The 27,758-nt window shown below is 58.8% G+C and overlaps 1 protein-coding gene across 1 annotated transcript; it reads left to right on the forward strand.

The window, feature by feature from the left end:
• Window positions 1–205: 205 nt before the first annotated feature.
• On the forward strand, window positions 206–27,758 carry NPLOC4 (NPL4 homolog, ubiquitin recognition factor). Its single transcript, XM_023748753.1, is given in 17 exon segments — window positions 206–370; window positions 1,985–2,065; window positions 5,451–5,563; window positions 6,951–7,127; window positions 8,449–8,497; window positions 9,161–9,282; window positions 11,129–11,237; window positions 12,558–12,737; window positions 15,505–15,591; window positions 16,225–16,296; window positions 16,443–16,569; window positions 17,989–18,149; window positions 21,776–21,847; window positions 24,099–24,194; window positions 24,392–24,508; window positions 25,582–25,684; window positions 25,974–27,758. Coding segments are annotated over 17 exon segments (1,974 nt in total). The 5' UTR covers window positions 206–220; the 3' UTR covers window positions 26,132–27,758.

Raw genomic sequence — 27,758 nt, forward strand, 5'->3', positions numbered from 1 at the left:
GCGGCTTCCCTGGAAACGGGCTGGGGGCTCCGAGACCGGCCTCCCGCAGCCCTGCCCTTCCCCGCAGGGGCGGCCCGTGCTCCTGCCCGCGTGTGGGGCCAGCTCCCCAGGTTGTGGGGGACGACAGGGGTGGTCTTCCTTTTTCTGAAACTGATTCCAAAGTTTTTTGTTTTTTTAATATTTTTATTGATCTCAGAGAGGAAGAGAGAGAGGAACATCCATGATGAGAGAGAGTCATGGACCGGCCGCCTCCTGCACGCCCCGCCCTGGGGATGGAGCCTGCAGCCCCCGCCTGTGCCCTGACCCGAATGGAACCGGGACCTCCTGGTTCACAGGTCACCGCTCAGCCCGGAGCCCCGCGGCCCGGCAGGTGGTGGTTGTTAAAGCTGAGAGCGGCCTTCTCAGCACTTGTGTGGGCATCGCCCCTGTTGGCAGTTCGTAGACTTCCCCGAGGAGCTCTCAGCCATTTACTCAGAAGCAGGGAAGCCTCGCCACCAGGGCTGTGTCCCCTTGCAGGTCCGCCCTGGGTGTGGGCTGTATCTGTGGCCGCAGTAGAGGCGGGGCCAGGGCTCCCCTGGGGCCAGGCACACGCCCTGCAGTAGCCGGTAGCCCTGCAGTGGAGTGACTCTTCGGCTCAGCGCTGTCCCCACTGTCCCCACGCCCGAGAGCCGGCCTTGGGCTCCTCCCGCGGAGGGTCACAGGGAGGCGCTGCCCCAGCAGAGCGGGCTCCCAGGTAGCCGGAAGCCAAAGCCAAAGCCTCTGTTTGCTGCCCACGGATGAGGGAGGAAGCTACACAGGCAGCCAGGCAGTAAGAAGGAAGAGGATATTCATGCTCCCGACAGCGGGTGTCACAGGGAGCATAGAAAACAACCGTAAAAATGGAGGGGAATGTGGGGCAAAGCCTCTTCAGGCCAGTGAAAGCGGATAGAATACGAGGACGGCCGAGCTGTTTTAGGAAAAGCTGGATGATTCTTGGTTTGATGAGAGCAGAGCGTAGATTGAAGCTGCTGTGGCATTTTGTCTGTCGGTGAATCTTTTTTTAAAACAAGGGCTTGTGGCATTTTTCACCCGTAAAGTGTTTCAGACAGTGCAGTGCCGTGGTTGCTGCGGGGAGCGTTCCGGCATATTCTGTCTGGCACGCCCCCCCCAGGTGGTTGGAGGGCACCTGTCTGGCGGCAGGCATTGCTGTCTCCTGCCCCGCAGTTGCCAGGTAGTCACTCACCTTCCGAAGGCTTTGATCAGCATGAAGTCAAGTCCTGGAAATGATGCCGTTTTACATTTTCTTAAAATCCTGCTAAGTGTTATCACCGTATTACACACATTTTTTTTCATCTTTACTACAAGTAAATGACAGCCCTGCCCCAGCACCCCAAGGAGGCGGGGAAGGTAAATGACAAGCTAGATTTCCTCTGGTACTTTTTTAAAAAATACCTTTTTATTGACTTCAGAGCAGAGGGGAGAGAGAGAGATAGAAACATCAATGGTGAGAGAGAATTATTGATTGGCTGCCTCCTGCATGCCCCCCGCTGGGGATCAAGCCCGCAACCCAGGCAGGTGCCCTGACCGGGAATCGAACCCGGGACCCTTCAGTCCACAGGCTGATGCTCTATCCACTGAGCCAAACCAGCCAGGGCTGGTGCTTTTAAATCAGTCTAATGTGTGTGTATAGATCCTGAAACAAAGTTTGGTCTTTTTGAGGAACCCAGTCATTCATGATTCATGGTGGGCTTTTTTCCTTCCCTTTTTTGGAATCTGAGGATAAAAATGTCAGTGTTTCAGATACACTCTATGAGTGACGGCTAAGAATTGGAGCGGTGTGTTTCTGAGTGAGACAGAAAGCTGGGAATCAGCGGACTTCGCCCTGTGCTTCACCTGGGCACACTGGTGGGCACTGCCGGGGGAGGGGGCGCGAGAGACTGCACACGTCCCTGGGGATAGAGCCGGTTCCTAGCCGGTAGTGACCGTCTTGTTTCATTTACAACAGATCATCCGCGTTCAGTCCCCGGACGGGGTGAAGCGGATCACAGCGACAAAGAGGGAGACAGCGGCAGCGTTTCTGAAAAAGGTACCTGTGCTTTGCTCTGACCTCTGAGGTTCTCGGTCCTCCCCGGTGACTCCCTTTTGTGCTCTGCCTTCTCTCCTCTCCTCACTTCCTGGTCCCTCCCACTCCCGGGCCAGTCTCCTGCTCTGCTTTTCCTGTTGTGACTGGTTGGATTGATATAGGATCAGATTGTGGCACAGCAGGCACAGCGTACAGTTGTAGGACCAAAGTCCCAAGGGATTGAGAGAGAGAGAGAGAGAGAGAGAGGGGGGGGGGGGGGGAGAGGGAGAGACATTGATGTGAGAGAGACACATTGGTCGGTTGCCCCCAGAAACATGTCCCAACCAGGGCCTGGATTGAACCTGCAGCACAGGTATTTGCCCTTGACCAGAAATCGAACCTGAGACCATTTGGTACACAGGCCAGTGCTCCAACCACTGAGCACACTGGCCAGGCACAGGGCTGTATTCATTTTTAACAGTGAATAATTGGGCTGTACATAGGTGTCCTATAGGGGGCATTGAAATGGCCTTCTGCCCTCACAAACTTGCCTGTAGAGTGTGTGTCGTCCAGTGTGGCACTGCTGGCTCCAGCTTGCTGTCCCCGCAATTGGTGGCCTTGGTCCTTGTTGACATGTGGCGTACGCCTGTAAGGGAATGGAGCAGCGGTTCTCAACCTGTGGGTCTCGACCCCTTTGGCGGTCGAATGACCCTTTCACAGGGGTCGCCTAAGACCATCCTGCATATCAGATATTTACATTACGATTCATAGCAGGAGCAACATGACAGTTATGAAGTAGCAACGAAAATAATGTTATGGTTGGGTCACCACATGAGGAACTGTGTTTAAAGGGCCAGAAGGTGGAGAACCACTGGAATGGAGGTTGGCAGGCGCGCTGACAGCATGTGCGTTGCAAGTGCCTCACAGAATCTCAGGCCTTGTTCCTGCTCCTCCCCCTCAGCTCCCTCTCAGGCCCCTCTGTGTGTCTCAGCCGCACCCCAGGCAGTTCCTCAGGCCACACTCGCCAGGCCCGAGTCCTGTCGGCCTTCTGCGGCCCCTGTTGAGTCACCCCAGGTCCGACCTGTTCTTTCTCGGGGGCGGTTCCTAGTGTGGTCATAATTGGCCTTTCAGCGGCATGTGTCACAGTCCCTTCTTTTAACACTTGGAAACTTTTTTTAAAACCATGAAATAAGATACGTACTGAGAGATGCTTGAAAAACGATGAAGCAAAGGCCCAGGTCACAGTGGCGGTGGTGCCAGCGTTCCGGCCGCCACTGGGCAGCCTTCCGCCTCCTCCACCCCGGCACCCCCTCCTGACCCGCAGGCTGGGGTGGAGGAGGCGGGAGGCGCTGTGAGGCTCTGCGGAGCTTGTGCCCAAGGCCCGCCTCACGTTGGGTGTCGCCGGCATCTTCAGGTGCAGAGCTCAGACTCTCCGGGGCAGTGGCTCCACAGGAGCCCTGGGAACACACCGGGACTCCGCGCCTCCCCGGGGCCAGCTCATGGGCGGGGCCGCCGCTGTCCACTTGGGCATCGCTGCGCCCGTGCTGACAGGACCAGGACGCCCGTGGCGTGCTCGTCATCCGCAGCCTCCTTCACTCCGAGGGCTGGTCTCGCGGCTCCCCTCTGAGTGTTTGCGTCTGGGAGTATTTACCGTCCCTACGGCTAACATCCTGCGGAGGAGTGCTCATTCCTGGGGTAACTTGCAGTGCTTTGTCTACAGGAAGCATAGATTTTGCAGAATTGGTGAAATACCACAGTTAATTTCAGTTTATATCAAAGCCGTTTCAGAGAAGAGTCAAATTAAAGCTATTATTTTTAGTCTTGAGTCCTAATTTTTTTGTACTTGGGGACACAAAATTTCAGTCTTAATTTCCTGATGCTTAATTTTATAATACCACTTTTAGCTTGGGGAAAAAACTACGTGGTATCAAATGCTTATTTCAGTATATCTGATATAAAGTCGTAACTTTGTCTTAAAGATCATTTTGATCACTTTTAGAATTTCAGAATGACAAGGTGATTTTGAGCTAGTTTTAATCCGTTTTTTAAAATCAGTAGAAATAGGTTAGTACATAAAGTTAATCATTAAGTCAACTCTTTCCTTATAGTAAATAAATGCGAGGCTCTATCAGCAATTCCATGTGAGAGGACACATCACTCGTAGGTAAAAGAACCAGGGAGGAGAGCGCGTGCGCGGTGAAGGGCGTGTGCGGGTCTCCCGGGACCTGCCTCGCCTCCCTCGGGCTCCGCGGGGCAGGTGTGTGAGTTTCCCGTGTGGAACTCCGGCTCCTCAGGTCTGGGTTCTGCCTGGTTCGTGGTTCTGCAGCCTGCAGAGCGTCCACGAGCACTTCCTCAGTGAGCCTTGGCCACAGCCCCTGCATGTGGCTGATGGGAACGGTCTCCTCCGACCCCTGTGTGGGAGGGTGTTTCCAGCTGCGGGTGCAGGGCTGGCAGACCTGACCCCACGCACCCCCGGGACGCCCGTCAGCGTGGCCCCCATGTGCCTGGGACGGCTTCCTTCTTATTCCTCCTTGAGGTTTGCTGAGCTCCCTGGGCTGGTTATTCTGTGGTTTTCAGCTGTTTTCTTTAAGGTGTTTCTCCGCTCTGCTCTTGCTCTCTTTCCTGAGGATCAGCTGACATCGTCCCAGGTTCCTCGGCCTGTTCATTTCTCTCGTGTCGTTTCTATTAACCTATTTTTATGTTAATCGGCTCCTTCTGTCATCTCCCTCTGCTGAAGCCCATGCAGTGAATGTTCCATGTCAGGTGCTGCACATCTCGTGGACCAGGTCCTCCTGCTGCTGCCTTCCCAGTCTGCTCAGGCCTCTGCTCAGGCTCCTCAGAGCGGCCTCCCCTCCTCGCGCCTCACTCTTCCTTTCCTGCCTGTGGTCTCCGTCTTTGTTGACTTTGTCTCCCTTGTTGGTGTTCAGACCCTCGATGGCAGGAGCCGGGCCTGTTTCACCCGCTGTTCTGGGTACCGGAGTGGAGCCAGCACGAGGACTGCTTGCCGCCTGCTGGGTGCCCTCGTGCGTGGCCTGCACCCGGCCCCGCGGGCGTTCGTCGCTGATGCGCAGGTGGCTTTCGCTGCTTCATTCTTCTCTTAGGGTCAGCGTTGGAATTGGGTTTTTACACTTGACTTCAACAGAAGTTACACCCCAGACACACTCATGGCTCTGAAATGTGCCTCTCAGTCTTAGTGTTACGTGGAGCTTTGCTTCTTTTTGGCCACTTTTCTCATTTTGCTTGACATCTGTGTAAGCAGAACTAATTTCCTCACGAGAGCGAAAGTAGTGAGAAATTTGGTTACCAAGGAGCAGCTTCTGAATTGAGTGAGTGTCCCTGTAACGCCTGCATGCACGCAGTCAGCACTGACACTGAGCTGTTTCATGAAATCTGTTGTTGGCTCTTTCAGGTCGCAAAGGAGTTTGGCTTCCAGAATAATGGCTTCTCGGTTTACATCAATAGAAACAAGACCGGAGAGATAACGGCATCATCCAACAAGTCCCTCAACCTGCTGAAGATCAAGTGGGTACCACTGTGAGGAGACGCGGGGGAGGCCCTGGGGGCTGCTTGTCTTGAGCATTTTCCTCTGGCGTCCGGGTGGCAGGGGCCACAGCGGCACGCTGTCAGCGTGGGCGCCCCAGATGCGTCCTGAGGCGCTTCACTGGGAGCGTCGTGCAGCCGCCAGAAGTGCTGGTTAGACAAGACTGTGTTTGGGTGGATTTCTCGAAGTGTGGTCACATGAGAACAGCAAGTGCAGCCCGGCCGTGTGGCTCAGTGGTTGAGCATCGACCTATGGACCAGGACGTCAGGGTTTAATTCTTGGTCAGGGGTGTGCAGGAGGCAGCTGGTTGATGATTCTTTCATTGATGTCTCTCTCCCTTTCCCTTCCTCTCTCTGAAATCAATGAAAATATATTTAAAAAAAGAAAAAAGAAAAACAACCTGGGCGTAGGCAGAAATTCCTGACCAAAAAAAAAAGCATGCCTGGCCCGTTTGGCTCAGGGGATAGAGTGTTGACTTGCAGCCAAAGGGTCCTGGGTTTGAGTCCAGTCGGGCACATACCTTGGTTGCAGGCTCCTCCCCCTCCTGGGCCCTGGTGGGGGCTCATGCAGGAGGAAATGAATCGATGTGTTTCTCTCACAGATATTTCTTTCTGTTTTTCCCACTTTCTTCCCTTCTCTCTAAAAAGCAATGGAAAAATATCCTCGGGTGAGGGTTTTTTTAAAAAAAGCAAATGCAGACAGTATGTCTTTGAGACTCGTTTTCATCCAGCAGTGACGTGTGTGCGTGCCCGCGCGTGTGCAGGAACAAGGAGAAAGAAATGGAAGGGTGTGTCCAAAGCAGATAGGATGGGGGGGGGGGGGCTGAATAGGGGGCTAAGGAGCGAATGAAGGGAAGTGGGGGCCAAGCAGAGAATGAGGTGGCGGGAGAAGCTGCCTGCCCCCCAGTCTGTGTTGTGACTCCAGCTGGCCCTTGACCCATGCGGGTCTGAGCTGCGCAGGCCCACTCCTACGTAGATACTTCCCAGTAAACACAGTATTTTCAGTCCGCAGCTGGAAACTGAGGGTCAGAGCCATCGTGTGTGAGGGTGGCCCTAACCCGAGTCCCCGGGGCAGCCGGGTGTCCCTCTGTGTGAAGCTAGAGAGGCACGTGGACGTGTGTCATCAGTGCTCGCATGCAGGTGGCAGGAAGCACCGTTGCAGAGACCCTGCTGCTGCTCTTTCTAAGCTGGAAGCAGAGGGGAGGCGGGAGAAGAGCCGTCTGGTCTCTGCTGAGAGTGGCCGCCTCGTGTTGAGCTTTCAGCCTGGTCGGCCTGGGCTTTGGCAGAGGTCAGACCCTCCCATCCAGATGGTGTCTGTGCAGCTCAGGTGCCAAAGGAAGATGGGCCTGGACTGTTTGTCGTTGAACAGGCATGGCGATTTGTTGTTCCTGTTTCCCTCGAGCCTGGCCGGACCCTCGTCGGAAATGGAGACGTCCACCACGGTGGCGTTGAAGGCTCTTGGGGCTCCCAACGTGGTGGAGGACGAGATCGACCAGTACCTGAGCCGGCAGGACGGGAAGATCTACCGGAGCCGCGACCCGCAGCTGTGAGTGCTGGTAGCGAGCGTCCGAGGAAGAACCAACCCAGGTTGACCCTGATGTGCCCAGAGAGACCTGAGTGCTCCGTGCAGGGGGGGAGGAGGGTGACACCTGGGCGCGCGCCTGCAGGGGGCTCGTCCCTGCCACCTCGTGTAGTGAAGGTGGAGCCGCTCCAGCATCACACGCACGGACTTGCTTCTGTTCTTCAGTGAACACCTTGTTTGCTGAAGACAGTGCCCCTTCGAATGTTCGCTTTTCTCCTGGGACCATATAAATGCCTGTGACGTGTGCTTTCGTTTAGATTTTTCAATTCCTTTTAAGGAAAGCAGTTAGAAACACCTGAGTCTGCGCTCGGGGAGCAGAGCTGCCTGAGGGAAGGTGCCTGCCTGCAGCGGAGTCTTGCTAACTGCATCCTCCCTGCGCGTGGAGGTGCCAACACCCAGACTCTGGGGCCCCAGACGCTGCCTTGGCGGCTTGTCGGTCTCGGATCCAAGAGCCCGAGCGGTGCCCTGCTGCTGTCGGCACAGAGCCTCTTCCACGGCCTTTCCTCCTGGCGGCGCTGCCCGCTCCCCGTCGGTGCCTTGAGGCTTCATGAGCCGCGTGGGCACGTTGACCTCTGGTCTAGCCATAGAGCCTGCCTGTAGGAGACCAGCCCTCTCTGCTCAGAAATGTCGAGCTCGCGGCACCTAAGAGCGCGCCCCCATTTGGAAAGGGCTCTGACTGCGCTCTGGCCGGTGGCTCAGCGCTCAGAGCGCCAGCCGGCACCAGTCAGTGGGGAGGGAAGCGCCATTGCAGAAACCCTGCTGCTGACCTCCCCAAGCTGCAGCGGGAGAGACCGGAGAGGAGGGTTCTGTCTCCTTTGAGAGTGGAAACCTCTATTTAGCTTTCAGGGGCACCCTGCCTGGGGCGGACAGGCCCAAGCAATCGATGTGACACATCGATGTTTCTCTCTCTCCCTTCCCCTCTCCCTCCCTTCCTTCCATTGTCTCTGAAGGGACCACTGGGCTTTCAACCAGCCCGTCCTCCTCGTGCCCGGGTGCATGTCCACTGTGGCTTGTGCACACAGCTCCGAGGTTTCTCTGCCCGAAGTGACTGCACCCGAGCCAGGCATCCTTTATGGGCTTTTTCCAAACTAGAGTTGTTTACCTACCTCTGTCGGGGTTCTGCCGTATCCATGGACCCCTTTCTAGTATTTGCTTAAGATTGTTATTTACTTAAAGGACTTTAAACCCATTCCCTGTGATTTTTGTGAGTGTCAGCAGCGCCGGGAGGCGCAGGAGGGAACAGGCGTGCTAACCACTGTGCTTCTTTGCCCCTCGCTCTTCTCAGGTGCCGCCACGGGCCGCTGGGGAAGTGCGTGCACTGTGTTCCTCTAGAGGTGAGTCTGGAGCAGTCCCTGCTTCCCCGGCCTTTAGGCTCTCCCTGCACTGCCCTCGGGGTTAGAGGGGCTCGTCGTCCCTCCAGGGCCCGCCGCACAGAGGCACAGAGGCACAGAGGCGAGCCCTTATTTATGGCGGCGGCCTTCTGGGTGCTTTGTGGATGGCTCAGCGTTTGTGTTGCTGTGATGAAGGGCCGTGCTTGCCGGGGCTCCTGGGCCATCCTTTAACCCTGACACTCAGCTGCGCCAGGCACTTCTGTGCTCCTCGTCTTTTAGATTTGCTTCGCCCTGAGTCCCACGCCTGCTGATCTGTCTGGTGAGAGTGAGAGTTGCCGTGATAATGCTGACGGCAACCGCCTAGGCTGAGTTACGGCAGAGCCAGCCCCATCGCCACGAGGCTTCTTGTGACTTTTTGGGGAAAAATTTTCCCAATCTTATTTGACTTAGGGTGTTTTATATTTAATGGAGATCCATTTCCATTTCCATCTTGAAAAGATAGGCACCCAAACAAAAGGTGGGTTCTGACCTAGAGTGGTAGAGAGAGCCAGCCCCAGCCCCCCTTGGCCGTGGGCCTGGCCCTTTCTGCCGCACTGATCCGCCCGCGCCAGCCTGCAGCCCCAGCAGGTGGGACCGCAGGTGTGTGACCGCTCTGTGTCTCGGCAGCCATTCGACGAGGACTACCTAAACCACCTCGAGCCGCCCGTGAAGCACATGTCCTTCCACGCCTACATCCGGAAGCTGACCGGGGGCGCTGACAAGTAAGTGACCTGCGGGCGGGCGGCACAGTTTGCTGTGTGTTGGTAGGTGGTGGCTGAAGCCACAGGGCAGATCAATAAGAAAAGCAAAGATGGCATCTGGGCCCGAAGCACTTGGACTCGTGGGTTTGCCTGATTGTAGAAAAGAAACCGGTGGAAACTGATGCCCGGAGCCTGGAGTGGGGCAGATGCCAGGCTGGCGATGCCACTGAGGAGGCCCCCAGGGACTTCCCAAACTTCCCCGGGTAGGCAGTGCCCTGGCCACTTGGTGCTGAAGGTGGATGAGATGAGGCGTGATGGTGGCCAGTTGTGGCTGGCGTCTGAGTTTTGCTCTGCTTTCTGGACAAACAGAACCACCCCGTGGTCACGTTGGACCACCTCCGTCAGCCCCCCGCCCGGAGCCTGGTGTGTAGCAGCCCTGTGGGTCTGGAGCAGTGGCGCTGGCACGGGCGGCGGCAGCGGGCGGCTCTTCCCGTGAGTGCAGGCCGTGATGGTGGCCGGAGACAGACCATTTTGATGTCTTTTCAGCCATGTCAGGTCCTTGCCTGTGTGAGCCTTCTGTCGGCCACATTGCCGTGATTTCTCCCTCCCGCCCGAGTCAGCACATCGTGGGGCCTGATGGTCGTTGTGCTCTGACAGCCGCTGACATCTGAAAATGACTTTTAAAAATGTTTGGCCGGGAGAAAAAAATCCCACCAGACACCCATTCTCGCCTGTCAGTGGGATAAGCTATGGAAGTTTCTGGACCAGGGGCATGAATTTGTCAGCCTTTCTTCCCTCTGGGTCCAGGACCTTGGGATCCGGGGGCACATTTGTACCTGTCACCAACCTGCGACCGCCGAGCGCTCCACACGCCCTCCGAGCGGAGGCCGGGGGCCTGTGAGATGAGGCCGAGTGTTGGGGCCATTTTGTGGGCAGGACACTGGCAGAGGGTTCGCCCCGATGTTCTGAGCAGGGCCCGTGCTTCCTCGCTGGCAGGCTTGTGGCCACAGTTTTTGTTTTGGCCAAAAGCAGAGTGAAGATGTCTTTGTTGTGTATCCTAATCAGTTTTTCCTGAGAAAAAGCAATTTTTACACACCTCTAGGTATGTGTCTCACCCTGTGAATGTCGCTGATAAATTAACGAAACTTAAAAAGCACTGCATTTCCCTTCAGGGATACAGGTTAGACCAGGGGTGGGCAAACTTTTTGACTCGAGGGCCACAATGGGTTCTTGAACTGGACCGGAGGGCCGGAACAAAAGCATGGATGGAGTGTTTGTGTGAACTAATATAAATTCAAAGTAAACATCATTACATAAAAGGTTACGGTCTTTTTTTTTTTAGTTTTATTCATTTCAAACGGGCCGGATCCGGCCCGCGGGCCGTAGTTTGCCCACGGCTGGGTTAGATCAATAGATATTCAATAGTATTCTTTTAAAAAATATATTTTTTATTAATCTTTTAAAAAATTTTTATTGATTTCAGAGAGGAAGGGAGAGGGAAAGAGAAATAGAAACATCAGTGATGAGAGAATCATTGATTGGCTGCCTCCTGCACGCCCCTCACTAGGGATCGAGCCCTGAACCTTTCTGTGCAGGGGATGACGCTCCGCCAGCTGAGCCGCGCCGGCCAGGGCTCACCAGTGTTCTTGACAACCATCGTGGAAGTTAGAGCAGGACGGGGACAATCAAAGGGTTTACGTGGGAACAGCGAGGCGGGCCTGGAGTCCAGTGCACAGGAGCGGCCGCCCCTCTCCCTGCTGCTCCTCCTCGCCCCGCCCCGCCCCGCCCCGCCCCGCCCCGCGGAACTGTTCAGAGTGGATGGTATTTGAGTGTTGTTGCCAGTCTCCGCGAGCGTTTCCTGTTGTCACGTCTGATGACGTTGGCTCTTGTTCAGGCTGGAGAACATCAGCTGCAAGATTAAATCGGGGTGTGAGGGACACCTCCCGTGGCCCAACGGGATCTGCACCAAGTGCCAGCCCAGCGCCATCACGCTCAACCGACAGGTGAGTGACAGCGCGGGGCGGGCTCCGGGGCTGAGGGTGGACACTGCCCTGGAGGGGAGCTGCCGCTCGTGGGGTGTCACACGCAGCAGATCCCAGTGGTGCTGGCCGAGGAGGGCCCCCGGTGGAATCGCACCCTGAAGCTCGTGCCAGCAGGGGGGGCGTCAGTTTCCTGTTTGTCAGCTTGTGTGGAGGCAAAACTTCCCCGTGGCTGTGCCGACCTCCGTGCTTGTAGCTCGGCCTCGTGAGACCTCGCGTCTCTGGAGCCTCGGGAAGCGTGTCCTGGACCAGCTCGGGGCGCCTGCCCGGGGCTCGGGGCAGCGGGGCTGAAGCAGGAGGGAAAGAACCAGGAAAACTGGGGTTCTTCTGGCCTTTGCCACTGGGGCCCTGCCTGCCCCCAAGAACAGCCCACCGTGTTCCCTGCCGCTGCGGCTGCACTTGCTCCTCAGGGAACCCCCGCCGTCTGGAAACCGTTCCTCCTCCTCCTCCTCCTCCTCCTCCTCCTCCTTCTCCTTCTCTCCTTCCTGCTCTCTTCTCGTTCTCTTTCTTTTTGAGAACTACTCTTTCCTCTAGAGCAGCGGTTCTCAACCTTCCTAATGCCGCAACCCTTTAATACAGTTCCTCATGTTGTGACCCAACCATAAAATTATTTTCGTTGCTACTTCATAACTGTCATGTTGCTACTGTTATGAATCGTAATGTAAATATCTGACATGCTATATGTGTTTTCCGATGGTCTCGACCCACAGGTTGAGAACCGCTGCTCTAGAGACTTTGAACACCTCCCTTTCAGGTGAAATCCCAGTAAGGTTCATTTGAATTAACTTATGTAGGAACCCCTCTCCCCCACGTACCCACTAGAACAGCGGTTCTCAACCTGTGGGTCGGGACCCCTTTGGCCGTCTAACGACCCTTACACAGGGGTCACCTAAGACCATCCTGCATATCAGATATTTGCATGACTATTCATAACAGTAGCAACATGACAGTTATGAAGTAGCAACGAAAATAATGTTATGGTTGGGTCACAACGTGAGGAACTGTATTAAAGGGCCAGAAGGTTGAGAACCACTGGACTACAATCTGCAGTGGTCCTAAGGGCAGAGCACATTCTAAAGCAGCGGTTGCCAGCCAGGGGTCCATGAGGTCCGAAAGGTTGGCGGCCGCTGTTCTAAAGCGTGTGTGTGTGTGTGTGTGTGTGGAGCCAGGTAAAAGCTATTTATTTTTACCTATGTAATTTTGTTAATCATTGTCACCCCAATAAATTTAATTTATTATTTCTTATGGATGTCTTTACTTAGCCCCATGTTGTTAACTCTACAGAAATACAGACATGTGGACAATATCATGTTTGAGAATCACACGGTTGCTGACCGCTTCCTGGACTTCTGGAGGAAGACGGGGAACCAGCACTTTGGGTACTTGTACGGGCGGTACACGGAGCACAAGGACATTCCCCTGGGCATCCGGGCCGAGGTGGCCGCCATTTACGAGCCTCCTCAGGTGGGTCTGGGTTTCCTCTGAGGCTGTGTGGGCTCAGATGGCAGCTCCTTTGCCCTGTGTCTGTTTCTGCGTGCACGCGCACACACACACTCACACACACACACTCACACGCGCACACACACACGCACACACACACACTCACATACACACACACGCACACGCGCGCACAAACACTCTCACACACTCACACACACACACTCACATACACACACACACACACACATACACACGCGATACTTTCTGAATTATTGGGGAGGAAGATCGTGGCTCCTAAACACTTCAGTGTGTGTTTCCCCTGATGGACATAAGAGTGTCAGCACATTCTCTTCCGTGACAAGTACGTTTGTCAACATAAGTAAATTGGACATCGACACCGTATTCGTGTCCCACCTGCCAGCTGCAGTCCACTCATCAGCTGCGCCCAAAGTGTCCGCAGTCCGTCCCTCTCCTCTTACCCCCGTGTGTCCTCCCCTGGCGGAGCTCTTCCGGGCACAGCGGAAACAGAGTCACGCGGTCTTCACCCCGGTCCCACACACACGGCTCAGAACACGGCCCCGGCATGGCCGCTGGTGTGGACTGGAAACAGGATCAGGCTTTTTTGGTGGGCGGGGAGGGTCCCTAGGGTACCCCTGTGACTACGTGTGTTAGTTTTTTAAGGTTTTGATTTTTGGAGAGCGAAAATATCGATGTGAGAGAGAAACCTCAATTGGTGCCTCCTGCATGCCCCTGTTGGGGATGGAGCCCTCAATCCAGGCATGTGCCCTGACCAGGAATCGAACTAGCAATCTGTTGGTGCAGGGGATGATGCCCAGCAAACTGAGCCACACCGGCCGGGGCTGTCACTCTGCTTTGAAGTTACTTGGGCCCTGGCCGGTGTGGCTGAGTTCGTTGGAGTGTCGTCCAGACACCGAAAGGTTTGATTCCCTGTCAGGCCACATACCGAGGTTGCGGTTTGATCCCTGGTGAGGTGGGTGTGGGAAGGAAACTGATTGGTGTTTCTCTCTCACATGGTTGTCTCCCTTCCCCCTCTAAAGTCAGTAAGCATGTCTTTGGAGGAGGTTTAAAAAATAAGTAATAATTAAAATTAAAAAAGAAAAGTAAAGTTACTGGGAAGATCCTTCCATACGGCGATGCTACCAGTCAGTATGGCTCATGCTCATCGGCTGTGTTCTAGTTTGAGTGCTGAAGGGTTGCTTTTCCATATCGTGGACATGAGTTCCAGGGAGCAGTGCCCGCTGACACGGGGCAGTGTACTTGTGTCGGCACTGGGTCATGAGCTGTGACAGAAATAAGATGGACGGGGGGGGGCTAGGGCGCGGGATGGTGGAGCACAGCAGACATTGGCAGCTGAGCTGGGTGCTGGCACACGGTGCGCTGTGTAACGTTCTGGTGACTTTGCTGTATATTTGGGGGGAAATTGCACATTTCTAACGTCAGACCTGCAAACAAGGCATTTTCTTCTGTGCCCTCCCTCCCCTGCAGGTAGTGCCACCTGTAACAGTTTCTAGTCTAGGCTGCCGAAGTCTGACTGTTTTAATGTAAGCAGACACACACGGGCGCTCACTGTCCCCAGCCTTCAGTCCTGTGGGTCTGTTCGCACTGGGCACACCTGCCCTGGGGAGCGCGCCAGGACCGCCTCCTTTCTGCCTGAACCAGGGTTGACGCAGGCGCGTGGCCGTGGCTGGTGTGCAGGCCTGGGCTGCCCACAGTGCCAGTGCCTCCCTGGCTCTGCCTGTGCCTGTGAGTAGGTTTGCGTGCAGTCTCCCTCCCTCCTGTTGGCATTGGCAGGGTTTACTGAGAGCTGCCATGAGGTGCGTGGCCACGCCTTTGTGTGCTTCCCTGACGAGGAGACTAGGTGGCAGCAGAGACCCCTCTAGAAGAGCCTGGTGTCACCCCCCCCCCGCCCCCCCCCTGGGGCACTGGGCTCGGCTCTGTGTGAGGGAGTCTTATTGCGGAGGATCCCCACGTTCCATTCCGTTAGAGTGAGACTGAGCAAGGGATCGGGACAGAACCCTCTGGCGCCCAGACTGCTCCCAGCATCCTCAGCCCCCTGGGGTCCTGGAGGTGCCCGCTGACCCTGCACCTCCAGCTCGTTAGGCGTTGAAGCTCATGCTGCACGTGGTGGGAGCAGGGTCCTCAGGTTTGTCCTGAGTGTGACTTGGTCTCTGTTCTGAAGGATTAATGGTCCCAGATGGGGATGCCAGCAGCAGGCGGCTCTGTGGCTCTCCAGGTGTGGCTGGTGGGCAGGTGCCGGCAGGGAGCTCGGGCTGGGCTTGCGCGCTGTCCTGGCTCTGCGGCCTGTGCCTCTGCTCAGCACAACACTTCTTACTGCTGACCCACAGCTGCCTTCCAGGGCGGGTTCAAGGCCAGCCAAGCATCGCCTCCTGCAGGCAGCTGGGGCCGGGCCAGCAGGCTGGGCGGGAGCCAGCCAGAGTGAACCTGTTTATCAGGAGCGCTTGGAAACTAGCCTCTTCCCCACAAGGACCTTAACCCGTGGAGCGCCCTCCTGAGCCCCGACAGCCCACGCTGGCGGCTCAGCTGCGGCATCGGGTCTCCGTGTTCTGAGTCTTGACTAGAAGCACATGCAGCCGAGGGACGCGCGGAAGCGGCTTGGGCTGTGTGTGTTCTCCGGCGGCCTTGCGTTCTCTCCGCTGCTGTCACCCTCCTCTAGGCCAGGGGCGCCCAGCGCTCCTTGTGACTGTGGAGCTGGGGGCCCGCGCTCTTCTGAGCCATCCTCTGAACCCTCTCCCCCTTCAATGCCCGACAGATTGGGACACAGAACAGCTTGGAGCTTCTTGAAGACCCAAAAGCCGAGGTGGTGGATGAAATCGCTGCCAAACTCGGCCTGAGGAAGGTACCGTGGAGCCGGGCTCTGTAGGTTCATCGGGAGGGAGTGTGGCCAGGCCCAGGCCGGACGGAGCCCTCAGCTGCTCGCGCCAGCAGTACACCGTCGGTGCAGGCAGCCGCTGTGAAGCCTCGCTGTGTTGACTGGGCGCCGATCGCTTTTATGTTTCTCTGATTCAGCGCTCAATGCGAGCATGTCCCTGAGCATAGAATGTACGACCCCAGCGCAGGGCTGTGACACTGAAATCTGCCAGCCACACTTCTTGGGGACTGCTTCATGGGGGGACCCCGTCCTCCTGCCAGGCCGCGTCCTCCTGCCCTGCTGCGCACACCTCAGGTGCTCCCTTCAGCCGCAGTCCCCGAGGTGCTGCCCCTGTGCTGCCCTCTCCAGGCCTGGGCTCTTACCAGCACCTGGACACGCGCCGTGTGCTTCCTCTCGGCGGCGCAGGTGCCGTTTCCATGGACAGTCTGTTCTTTTGTTGACCGTGGGGTCCCTGCACCTGGCACAGGGCTGGGCGTGAACTTGGCTGGCGGGTCAGTGAGTTTGGCTTGTTTGCACCAGAAGCCTTGAGCTGAGCAGGTTGGGGCCCAGGTGTGGCCTGGCTGCTGGGGGAGAGGCTCAGGCTCTGTCCGCGGTCCGCAGGTCGGCTGGATATTCACAGACCTCGTCTCGGAAGACACCCGCAAGGGCACCGTCCGATACAGTCGGAACAAGGTGAGGGGCTCTCGGCTGGGGCGGCTGGTTGTGCTGGTTCATAGGAGGTCGTGGGTGTTGGTTTCGCCCCAGTTCCCGACAAGCTGCAGTTCAGGCCGCAGTGTCTCCTGGGGTGTGGAGGCTCCCATGACGTGCTCTCTCCTCAGGACACCTACTACCTGAGCGCAGAGGAGTGCATCACCGCGGGGGACTTCCAGAACAAGCACCCCAACATGTGCCGGCTCTCCCCGGACGGGCACTTCGGGTCCAAGTTCGTTACCGCCGTGGCCACAGGTATCGTCAAGACCATTTCGTTGTGAACGTCGCTTGTTCACTTGGCGTCCTTCACTTACAATGTGCGAAGTGACTGTGTGAAGCTCTGAGCTGAGAGGGACCCTCCCTCAGGTCACACGTCGTCCTCCAGGGACCTTGTCCTGGATGGAGGCTGCATGCTTGCTTCTGCAGCTACACAGAGACCCTCTCGACCTGAATCCCGTCATCAAAACGGGGGTGCCACCTGGCTGGTGTGGCTCAGTGGATAGAGCGTCGGCCCGCGGACTGAAGGGTCCCGGGTTCGATTCTGTCAAGGGCACATACCTCAGTTGCAGGATCAATCCCTGGGCCCTGGTCAGGGCCCGTCGGGGAGGCAACTAATTGATGTGTCTCTCTCACATCGATGTCTCTCTCTCTCTCTCCCTCTCCCTCTCCCCCTCTTTCCCCCTCCCTTCAACCTTCTCTAAAAATCAATGGAAAAATATCCTCGGGTGAGGGCTAACAACAAAATGGCTTTTATCCACCTGAGTGTGCGGGTCCACTCAAGGCCCTTGGCTGTGAATAGCTGTTGGTTGTGTGGGACTCGCCTGAACTCGGCACTGTCTGCCGTCTTTTAGGACATTTGGCTGCAGCCGCTAGCCCTTCCCCACTGCTGAGCAACAGCACCTTCCAGATTTTCAGACACCTCCCCCCATCTGCTGTTTTCGGCTCCCACCGGCTCGGGGCAACCTGCCCCTTTAATTACTGTTTCTGTAGGGAGTGACTCGGTGGCCACAGGCATGTTTTCAGGATGACGGGCTCCTCTTGGTCTCCCTGGCCCCTCACCCCACTCAGCAGCTGACACTCGGCCTCAGCCGTCACTGTAACTTTCACTGGAGGTTTAGGGATGGGGATCGAGGGACATAAAGTGACGTGTGGGGCCATGCAGGTGCAGGGAGAGCGGCGCCCTGGGCGGCCACGCTGCAGCGTCGGTGGCCAGGCAGGTTTCTCCAAGGCAGAGGCTGCGGGGGGTGATGCAGGTGCTGTCGTGGCTCCCACTGCCATGGCTCTGTCCTGCTCCTCTCGCCCACTCCCACCTCCTGCCTCCACATGCGTCCCCCTCACTGGAACGAAGCTTGCTGGCAGGCAGGCTCCAAACCAGTAGCCCAGGACTTGACTCTGAGCTGAGTTTGGGCGGATATTGGAGAATGTTTACCGTCTTGTTTCCCGGATTCTGAGAGAGGGTGCCCTGGGTGGGGCTGCTTGAGGTGCTGCTGTGGCGGCTCCCTGCCCTGTGTTCACGGCCTGGTGCTCAAGCCACTCGGAAAGATGCTGTTGGATGTGTTTGAAATCTTAGCTACAACAGGCTCCTGTCGGCTTGTCTGCTCTGCTGGTCTGAAGAGGAGCAGATGCGGGCTTGTCTGCATGTCCTGTGGATGCTCACGAAGGTCTCTCTTGCAGGCGGTCCGGACAACCAGGTCCACTTTGAGGGGTACCAGGTGTCCAACCAGTGCATGGCGCTGGTGCGGGACGAGTGCCTGCTGCCCTGCAAGGACGCGCCCGAGCTCGGCTACGTCAAGGAGTCCAGCAGTGAGCAGTACGTGCCTGATGTGTTTTATAAGGTAAACACACGGTGGGCTTCCAGTGGACGGAGGCCGTGTGGACCCTGGCCTGCCTGGGCCCCGCCTGGTTCTGGTGCTTTCTGGCCACCTGGGCCATTGGTCAGCTGCAGTGGTTTAGTCTCAGCTGTGGATGAAGGCGTTCCGGGGCTCGGTAGGGCCTGTAACCGGAAGTGGACGTGGCTTCGCTGCATCTGGCGTTTAGACACCAAATCAAACCGTGCAACACAACAAGCTCGGTCTCTAAAAACAAGGAGACGTGCGTGTCAGGGCTCCCCAGGAGTAAAGACGGAGCTGATGTCAGTGACGGGCCCTCCTGAAGCTGCCGAGGTTCCCGCTGACGCTTTAGACAAGTGACTGTCCCTTCTAAGTCTTGGTTTCTCGTGAAAGCTGTAAAAACTGTTCTTGTTGAGAAGCGCTGTCCGCGTCGACCATGACGAGTCCTGTGCTTCCTGGTGGACCAGAGACCCCATCTCATGCTCAGCTCGGACTTGTCCCTGGTCGTGACCGAGGTCCCTGCCTGCCCCCACTCCGGGCCGCCTAGGGCTCACCTGGCACCGCCTGCGGCCGCAGGACTTTGTCTTTCTCGGAGAGCGGGGCCGCCTTTATGTCTGGAAGTACTTTGTCTTCATTTTTCAAGGCTGTTTCACTGGGTAGACAGGGCTGAAGGCGTGCGCCACAGTCACCTGACGCACAGGTTTCCCCAGGAGGTCGCTGTCACCCTCGCGGGTCCCTCTGTCCATAGCGCGGCTCTTCCCGCTGCCGAGCCGTCCTCCCGTGTCAGGGTTGTGTGGTCTGATCGGGATGTGCCCGGGCCCTGGCACGCGTGTCCTGTCTGGGTTTGTTGAGCTGCCGGGTCTGTGGGTGGATGCTGTCGTTTGGGGCCCTGGTGTTAATTTCTGTTGCTGCCCTGACACGGCCGCAGCGGGTGGTGGTGACACACAACACGTGTGACCCCCCGACTGCTCCGGGCACCTGCTCCAGGCCGTCCCGGCCACAGCCGAGGTGGGAGCGCCGGCTCCCGGTTCCCCCCGGGCGGAGCCTGGCCCGCAGGAGCATCTGTCTCAGGCCAGCATGGCCTGGAGGGGCTCCTGTCGTTCCACTGGGCGTCCAGGTGACCCAGGTCATCTCCCGATCTTGAGGTCGGCTGGGTAGTAACCTTCGTTACACTGCACAGCCCTGTCTTGTGGGGTCCACATGTACGTATTGTAACTCCCACGTGTTCTAAAGAACCCCTTCTAAAAGCAAGTTCCCAAACTGCTGCTGCTGGAAGCTGGTACACTTTTGTATCGAGCACCTTTGCTGTTTCTGCCCCTTAATTCCCATGAGGGTCCTGTTGGGGTTTCCAGGACCGCACCCCGTACCCCCCACCCCCCGCTCGTCCTCGTGCGGCCAGGCTTCCGGGGCAGCACCCAGAGCCCATGCGCCTGTCCTGTTTCGCCGTCCAGGACGTGCTTTCGGGATTTCGTCGTTACCCTGAGGTGGCTGTGGTGGTGGTGAATTCTGCCAGGTGGGCAGGGTGCTCTCCCGGGTCGCGCTGTGTGCTGCTGGCACGTGGCACAGGCCTGTGCTCCTGCCTTGGTCTCGCGCTGTTCCCGTGGGCTGTGAGCTGCGTGTTTGTAGCCCCGGAGGGTGGAGACTGAAGGCGGGCGTGGAAGCCACTGTCCTGGGGCGCGGGGTCAGGTTTAACGCCGCTTGTGAGCGGCCGTGCTGCAGCGTTGGTCTGAGGAGCCCTGGCGAGAACTTCCCACTGCTCATGCCGTGTGCTGCCTCTTGGCGGTTCTTAGGGAAAAGCAGTGCATTCAGGGTTTCACCCGCCTTTCCAGAGCAGGTGGTGCCCCAATGGGCGGGGTTTGCTGCTGTCCCAGCACCAGGCCCGGCGCCCTAAACGCTCACGCAGGCGGGGGCCCTGGGCCTCTCCGCTGTCTCCGTGCTGGTGCGCTGGGTCCAGATGTGGCCGTGGCGGGAGGGAGGCAGGAGGGACCACGGTCTTTGACTTAGTGTCTTGCTCAAGGAGGAGCTAAAACTGCTGACACTTTGGCAGCTGCCTAACGTAGAATGAAGGCTCTCCTCCAGCTCCTGCACTGCCATTGCTGACGCTGTGGAAGTGACTGCCTGTGAGATGGGGGGGGGGGGTTCGGCCCCGGCAAAACCACTGAGGGAAGGCGTGGGGGGGACGTTGCCTGCTCTTCCCCCAGGAAGAGGGGCCTGCAGCACCTCTATCTTCTGGGGGAGCAGAGAGGTGTGGCTGGGTAGTGAAATTTGAGAGAGAACAGCAAGACAGAGAGAGCGGCTTTAACAAGAGCCCCGGGAGGGCTCACAGCGAGCAGGTGCTGGGACTGCTTCTGCGGTCGGAGCTTCATTCAGTGTGAAGATGAGTTCCGATGGGCGCTTACGTGTGAGTCGCTGCAGGTTAGGGCTTGTAGGGCGAGCGTGCATTGTTGGAAACGGTGGTTCAGTTGGATTGGATTTGACTCCTGCCTCCTCGTCTCCTTCATCGAAAAACTGCCGCTTCCCGGGCCCCCGGGGCCCTCAGCAGGCTCCCACCTCTGGCTGCCGGTGAGCTGGGCCAGCTTGACCCCCGAGGAAACCAGCGCAGGGCACTCCCTCCGTCCCCTCCAGCCGAGGGGAGAGTCATTCACGGGGCGCAGACAGACAGACAGACAGACAGCTGTGTGTGGTCTCTAGGAAGGTGTCCTATGACGGGGCCGATGCCCCCGGTAGGGAGCTGGGCAGGTGGAGCTGGGGGGACAAGTGCTTGTTGGCAGCTCTGTCGGTTGTGACCAGAGGTGAGGAAGGTGTGGATACAGGCGAGATGAGTTGCAGCAGGAATTTCAGTTTCTAAACAAAAGGAGCGAGGCCGGAGGGGGCAGCGGGCTTGGTCTGACCGAGGGCTCTGCGTCCTGGGAGGGTGGCCGTGCTCGCACCCAGGTGGGTCCAAGAGCTTTAAGAAAGAGAAACTTTTACGCCAGACCCCGTCGTTGGGAAGTACGGGTGTCTAACTGATACGACTCCGTGAGTGATTACATAATGCGAAGTGGTGGCCCCCCTGCAGAATCTCTAATGAGAAGCATCAGTCTCGGGAGTTTATTTCCAGGGCCCTGTTTGAACACAGCATGTTTGACATAAATCAGGTTTAATTGTCATTTTATGATTAATGACCATATGCTGGCCGTTTCCCCCATAATTAAACTTTATGTTCCGCATCTGACAAAGCAAAACTGTGTGGACTTTGACAGATTGGCGGTGGGTTTCCGTGTCTGTGTCCTTGTGTGCATGTGGCTCGTGTGCGCATTTTCTTAGAAACGTGTGAGTATTCAGTTCCATCAGGTGGGGTTTCTGAGGTGTGAGAGCGTGGAGACGGAGCACTCAGCCCTTGAGGGAGCTTGTGGAGGAGAGGCGGCCGTGGGGGCGGGCTCTGGGGAGTCCTTCTGCCCAGCGAGTTCCCGTGGAGGCGGCACAAAGAGCTCCTAGGGATGGAAGGCGGGCCCTGCAGGAAAAGGCTCACTTTCCTTCCTGCTTTTCACACACCTCAGCAAGAACTGTCACCATTTACCAGGGGAGACAGCTCTCGAGGGGAGAAAGGTCGCTGGTCAGCAAACCTCCACTCACCATTGTTTCCCTTTCAGGACATAGACAAGTTTGGCAACGAGATCACCCAGCTGGCCCGCCCGCTGCCCGTGGAGTATCTGATCATAGATGTAAGTGAGTGCCCCAGGACCCAGGAGCGCGCTGGAGCCAGGGCTGCGGGGGGAGAGTGGCTGGCGCAGGCCAAGGCCCGGGAGGGCTCCTGGCTTCCCTGAGGAGCCCTCAGTTTTAAGGGCTTTTTCTTTTAGTTTTTTCCCCTTAAAAACAATTAGGTGTTAACTTCTCCCGAACTGAAGTGCAACAAAGGACCACCAACCGGTCCACGCGTGGCGGGTGCAGGTGCTGCCCTGGTCACAGCTGCTGCCACGGCCGGTCCTCAGGGACCAGCCGTCATGGCCTCGAGTGGGGGCAGTGGGGTTTCCTGGGTGGAGCTCCAGGAGCCGAGGGGGCACCTGTTCCCGTGCATCTGCCCAGGGTCTCATCTCTGCTCTGGCCTCAGGCTCTGGTCACAGATGAGGCCACAGACCAAGGCGGTGACTTACCTGACGATAGCCCGACAGCAGCAGGCATGCTCTGACTGCTGGGACCTGTGGGGCTGTGCTGGGCTTGGGACGGCATGTGCGGCCAGCCTGGCATTGGAGGGCGGGCCCAGGAGCTCGCCCGTCGGTGCTGCATCCAGTCAACAGCTCCCAAGAACATAGCGATTCCTCAGGCCGCAGGCGTCTGGGTTCAGACCGCCTGGTGTGACGCAGAGGCAGACAGATCGCGGGTACACTCTCAGGCGCAGTCGGCGCTGTGAAGCAGCTTCCTGAGGTCTCCCCCAGAGGCCGCCCACCTGCCCACCTGCCCTGAGTTCTTGCCTCGCGCATGGTTCCGGTTGTGTTTGGTAGAGGAGGGAGCACGGTCCCTGTGACACCCCAGTTCCTGTGGAAGAAGTTCCCGGGCAGCAGGTGCCAGACAAGTACTAGCTCCTCGCCCCCAGGTCCCGGCCTGACGAGGGCTATCTGGTGTCTGAAACCTTGTGACTGGGCCGATGTTTCAGGCTCCTGTGGAGGTTGTTGGAGGGGCCCACGCATCGGCCAGTCGGCCCCGAGAAGGGCCGGGAGGGAGAGGGTTGAAGCAGAGGACCCGGTGCCTGGGGCCTGTGCCCGCCCCCGGGCACCCTGCTTAGTCCTGGGCTCTCCAGGGCAAGTGCACGTCGAACAAGCACTTCCCTTCGCTCCCCTCTCACTAGCAGGTGCTCTGCTTCCCAAAGGGAGGGACCGAGCTGTCCACGGGCTTTGTCTCGGCAGCATGGGCCGCCCTGCCATCGTCTTTCGAACCGTGACAGCGGCTAAAACTGAGTCCCGTGTGTGTGTGTGTGTGTGTGTGTGTGTGTGTGTGTGTGTGGCCATCCTGAGGGCTTGACGAGTCTTAGGTGCAGGCGCCGGGTCAGCCTCATCTTGCAGATGAGCAGAGAGGCTGAGGTTGTGTGGCCCACAAGCCACAGCGCTGGGACGGGCCAGTGGCTCGGGTCCACGCCCTCCGCCGTGACCCGCCCGTCTGGTCAGCGAGGCACAGCTGCCCCCTCCTGACCTTTTAGAAACAGCCCGAGGACCCAGAAGAGCTGCCTGCGTCTGGCCCACAGGCTGCTGCCGCTGGTGCTGAACTGCGGAGGGAACGCTATGGCCACCGGAAGGGGCAGGCAGGCACGGCCACGCGGCTCCCGTGGGCACCACCGCTGGGTCTCACGTGCCCTCGTCATCACCAGAGCACGTCTGGGCCGAACGAGGGCGCGGCTCCCTTTGGACACAGGCTCTTGACTCCAGCTGTTCTGGGGGGACAACAGGGAGCTGTGCCCCGTCTCAGGCCCCGATTCCCTTCCCGCCCTGACGCACCTGGCTCTGGAGCAGCCCGTGGACTTCAGGGCTCGCGCGGCTCTCCGACCCTCGGGCTGGTCTGCAAGGCCCTCGGACCCAGAGATGGAACAGAGTCTGCTCCTGAGGGGCCTCCTCGGCCTCCGGGCTGTGCCCGTGGTTCACCCTTGAGGTCGTCCAGGGCCACGGAGAGCAGCAGGGGGGGCGGGGGCTCGTCCGAGGGAAGCCGCCCCTCGGCTGACCCAGGGGGGCTGCGTTGTATCCCAGAGGCGGCAGACAGCAGCTGCCTGGGGGCGGGGCCGTCTTGGAAGCTACTGGAAACGGTTCTCAGCGCGCTTCCCAGGGTCAGGTTCGGAGTTCCGCTCAGGGTGGCCCAGTGGTGCCCGTCTCGTGGGCAGGGAGGCCTCTGGCTCTGTGAGTGCTCGAGGCTCCGGCTGCTTTGTCCGGAGGGTCGCCCACACCTTGTTCACACAGTTCACTGATGCGGGTTCGTCTTTCTGTTCCTTAGATCACGACAACTTTCCCCAAGGATCCAGTTTATACTTTTTCTATTTCACAAAATCCATTTCCTATTGAAAACCGAGATGTGTTAGGGGAAACACAGGTAAGCTCTTGGCTTTAGAAACCGAATTTGAAGTACCTGCTGCCTGTTTGTGTAGGGCCAGGGTCCTGGTCCCGGCAGTGGACAGGCAGCGGGAGAGGGATGTCTGTCGGCCTGGAAGCCCTCAGGAGGCCTCAGGAGGGAGGGCTCTGGGCCTGGAACGATGTGTGTTCATGTCTCCCTTCCGCCCTCCGGTCCAGGACTTCCACAGTTTGGCCACCTACCTGTCGCAGAATACCTCCGCCATGTTCTTGGACACCATCTCGGATTTCCACCTCCTACTCTTCCTGGTCACCAATGAAGTCATGCCTCTGCAGGTGAGGAGCGAGTGTGCCGTGAGCCGGCGGTGTGCTGGGCCCTCGGCGTCTGCATACAGAAGCGTCTAGGTGGGGCAGTCTGCTTGGTGTGAGCGAACCACGAGGGACACAGGGCGGTTAGCTCGGTCCTTGGCTGAGCCCTGTCCCGGCAGCTCCAGAACCACAGCTGCTCCTTCCCTGTCTTCCCTCCCGAGCCAGCTGCCGTGGCCGTCGGTGGGCGGGTGGGCGGGCACCCAGGCCCCGCACAGCTGCAGTTGGCGCCTGTGGGACACGGAGGGAGGAGAGGGCGAGTGCCCGGCGCAGGTGCTCTCGGAGCCAGCGGGCCCTGGTGCGGGCAGCGTCCCGCCAGGAGCCCCCGCAGGCACCGGGTGTGGGTGGCCTTTCTGCCCAAGGCCCCAGGAAGCACGAGAGAAGGGGCGGTTTCTCCAGCCTCTGATGCTGACTCAGCACGTCCCCCCAGGAAACAGTGGGATGCAGCGGAGGGGCCCCCCAAGGAGCCCAGGCTTTTCTGTCGGCTGGCCTGTGGCTGCTCTTGTATTTTACTGGCTTTGCCTGCCATTTCACACCAGGCACCAAGACACCCAGAGAGGTGCAGCTCCGGGCCCAGGTTCAGCTGCCGCCGTCCGGTGGGAGGGGTGGTGCAGGGCCGGGCCGGGCTCTCCCCGTCAGGGCTCCTGCGGGGCAGCAGGGACCGTCGGCGTCACTGCCAGACATCACTTTCTGCAGGGACCGAGCCCCGGTCTCTCCTATAAAGCAGTTGAATTCTCTGCCCTTTGGCCCCGGGACCTGGGCTGTGGTGTGTATTGGAAGGCGGGATTGAGAAGGTAAAGAACCTGAGGAGAGAGGGTGGACGCAGGACCTTGACTCCTGCCCGTCCACCTCAGCCCAGGAGCCTGTCATCTGGGTGCTGGCTCAGTTTGGCGCTTATGCCTACACGGAGTGTGTGGCAGTGCGTTTCGAAGTGACGGCCTGTGAGGGTTCCGCATCCCCTCCCGTGTGTGATGCTGGGGGAGAAGCCGACAGGTAGGAGCCGTCCACCGCGGGCGCGCATGGAGCTCCTGTTGGCTTTGCAGGACAGCATCAGCTTGCTGCTGGAGGCCGTGCGGACCCGGAACGAGGAGCTCGCCCAGACCTGGAAGAAGTCGGAGCAGTGGGCCACCATCGAGCAGCTCTGCAGTAAGTGCTCCCTCTCTTCATCCCAGGACACCCCTCGGGCTCCCGGGACCAGCGCTCCCAGCTCCTGAGGCCCCAGCAGCCTGGCCGCAGACACGCCCCGGCCACCGGGCACAGGGGCCTCTGCTGGGCACACGGCTCTCGGGCTGAGTGCGCGTGGTGAGCTGCTCAGCTGTCCAGACTCCGGAGCAGTTGCTCACGGTCCACGTGGACTCGGATGGGCAGTGAGGTCGAGCTTAGCCGGTGGGACGTCCTCCCTGTGAGAATGACGAGCCGCTTCTCCCCTCTGCAGGCACCGTTGGGGTGCAGCTTCCGGGCCTCCAGGAGTACGGAGCCGTCGGGAGCTCCTCGCATGCCGCCGCGGCCGCCATGTGGGCCTGTGAGCACTGCACCTTCATGAACCAGCCGGGCACCGGCCACTGCGAGATGTGCAGCCTCCCCAGGACCTAGGGCTTCGGCCCTGCCGGCAGGACTGGGCCCCCGCCCGCCCTGAAGCTGGACGTGGAGGCGGCCACTCTTCATGGAGGGCGGGGGGCTGCCCCGGGGTCTCCCCCACGAAGCCTCTCGGCACCAGCCTTCCTGGAAGATGGAACCCCTCCCAGCAGAGGGGCAGGTGCCCCGGACGCCTCTCGGTGGGAGGACTGGCGCCCCGACAGCTCCGCCTGCAGAGGGGGGCGTGCTTGCTGCCAGCCTCCCCGTCCTCTCTGGACGCTGTTTGCTCTTGCCCCCCCGGTCGTGGCTGGGCTCTTGCTGGCCTCTGTAGCCTGTTCTCTGGGCAGACCCTGCTGTGGGGGCCACTTCTCCCCCGCCCGGGAGCCATTGTCTGGTGGAAACGCAAGTGGCCACGGGCTCGCGGCCTCCCTTCTGCTTGGTCCGCAGGTCACTTTGCTGCCCACCCCTTCTCCCGCTCTCACCCGACCTCCAGGTGGGATTTTAAAGTTGGCATTGGTCGTAATAACAGTTATCAGTAATTCCTGCCCAGAAGACTTTTATTTATTTTTTTAAAGATAAAAACTGCATAAAAGGGGAGTGAGAGAGACTAGTTTCCACTTCCTTCCCTCCAGGGAGTCCCTGTGGGAGCGTGCAGGGTGGTGAGTGCGGACGGGGACCCGCAGTCAGTTCTCCTTGGAAGTAAACCTCAGTGCCTGAGACTTCTGCTGGGTGCCCGGCTGCGGCAGCGGAGACCCGGCCCTCCGAGCAGGGGCACAGCGGGCTCCCACCAGGCAGGCCCCCTCCAGACGCGAGGCAGCTGACCAGGCTGCTGGGTGAACTGGGTTGCCCAGGACTGGAAGCTCTGGTCCCCTTTGCCCCCATACAGTTCCTTCCTGGGCCCTCGCCCGGCTCTGGCCTCTGACACAGTGATGTGGCCATTGAGACAGGCCTGGGGGAGGGCGGGGCCTGGCCTGTTGTGAAACCGCGTGCATCTGCCAAGGGCACTGGAAGGCTGCTGGTGGTGCGAGGTCTGGGCCATCCCACGTGTGCTCTGGGGTCCCCGCATGTCCGCTGTGGCTGGGCTGTGGCCGGGCCCTGCCCAGGATCCTGCGGGCACTGATGCCTCTTTGCCTTAATAAGAGCTGCTGACTCTGAGCTGCTCTGCACCCACTGGGGAGGCCAGCCCAGGCACAACTGCTTAGGAACCCCAATCTGCCCTGGGGGGCCGGCCTGGGGGCCCTCCCCACCTCCCAGTGCAAGGAAGGCGCTCGGTGTTGGCTGCGGTGGGAACAGCCCTGTCTGGCACCTCCAGGTGCACCGCACAGACTCGTCTGCTCGTCGGCCGGGGCTGATCAGGGGTCCGGCCGGGGCAGAGGGCTGGTCTGGGGGCAGGAGGGGCAGAGTAGCCGCCCAGAGCACAGCCACCTGCACAGACCGTCGGTCGCCCTCCCAGCAGCCCTGGCCTGTGGTCCCCGCGGCCAGATGGAGGCTGCAGGTGGGCCCGCGCCCGCCCTCACTCAGACCTCGCCGCCCCAGGGCCTCCGCCTGCCCAGCTAGCTTCTCACCAGCATTCTCATTCAGTCTGGCACCCGGAATCCACTTGTTCTGTGTCTTTTAGCGAAAGAAAAAGCGTTGTGATTCTCTG

Source organism: Myotis lucifugus, unplaced genomic scaffold (assembly GCF_000147115.1).
Source record: "Myotis lucifugus unplaced genomic scaffold, Myoluc2.0 scaffold_1773, whole genome shotgun sequence".
NCBI classification, from domain to species: Eukaryota; Metazoa; Chordata; class Mammalia; order Chiroptera; family Vespertilionidae; genus Myotis; species Myotis lucifugus.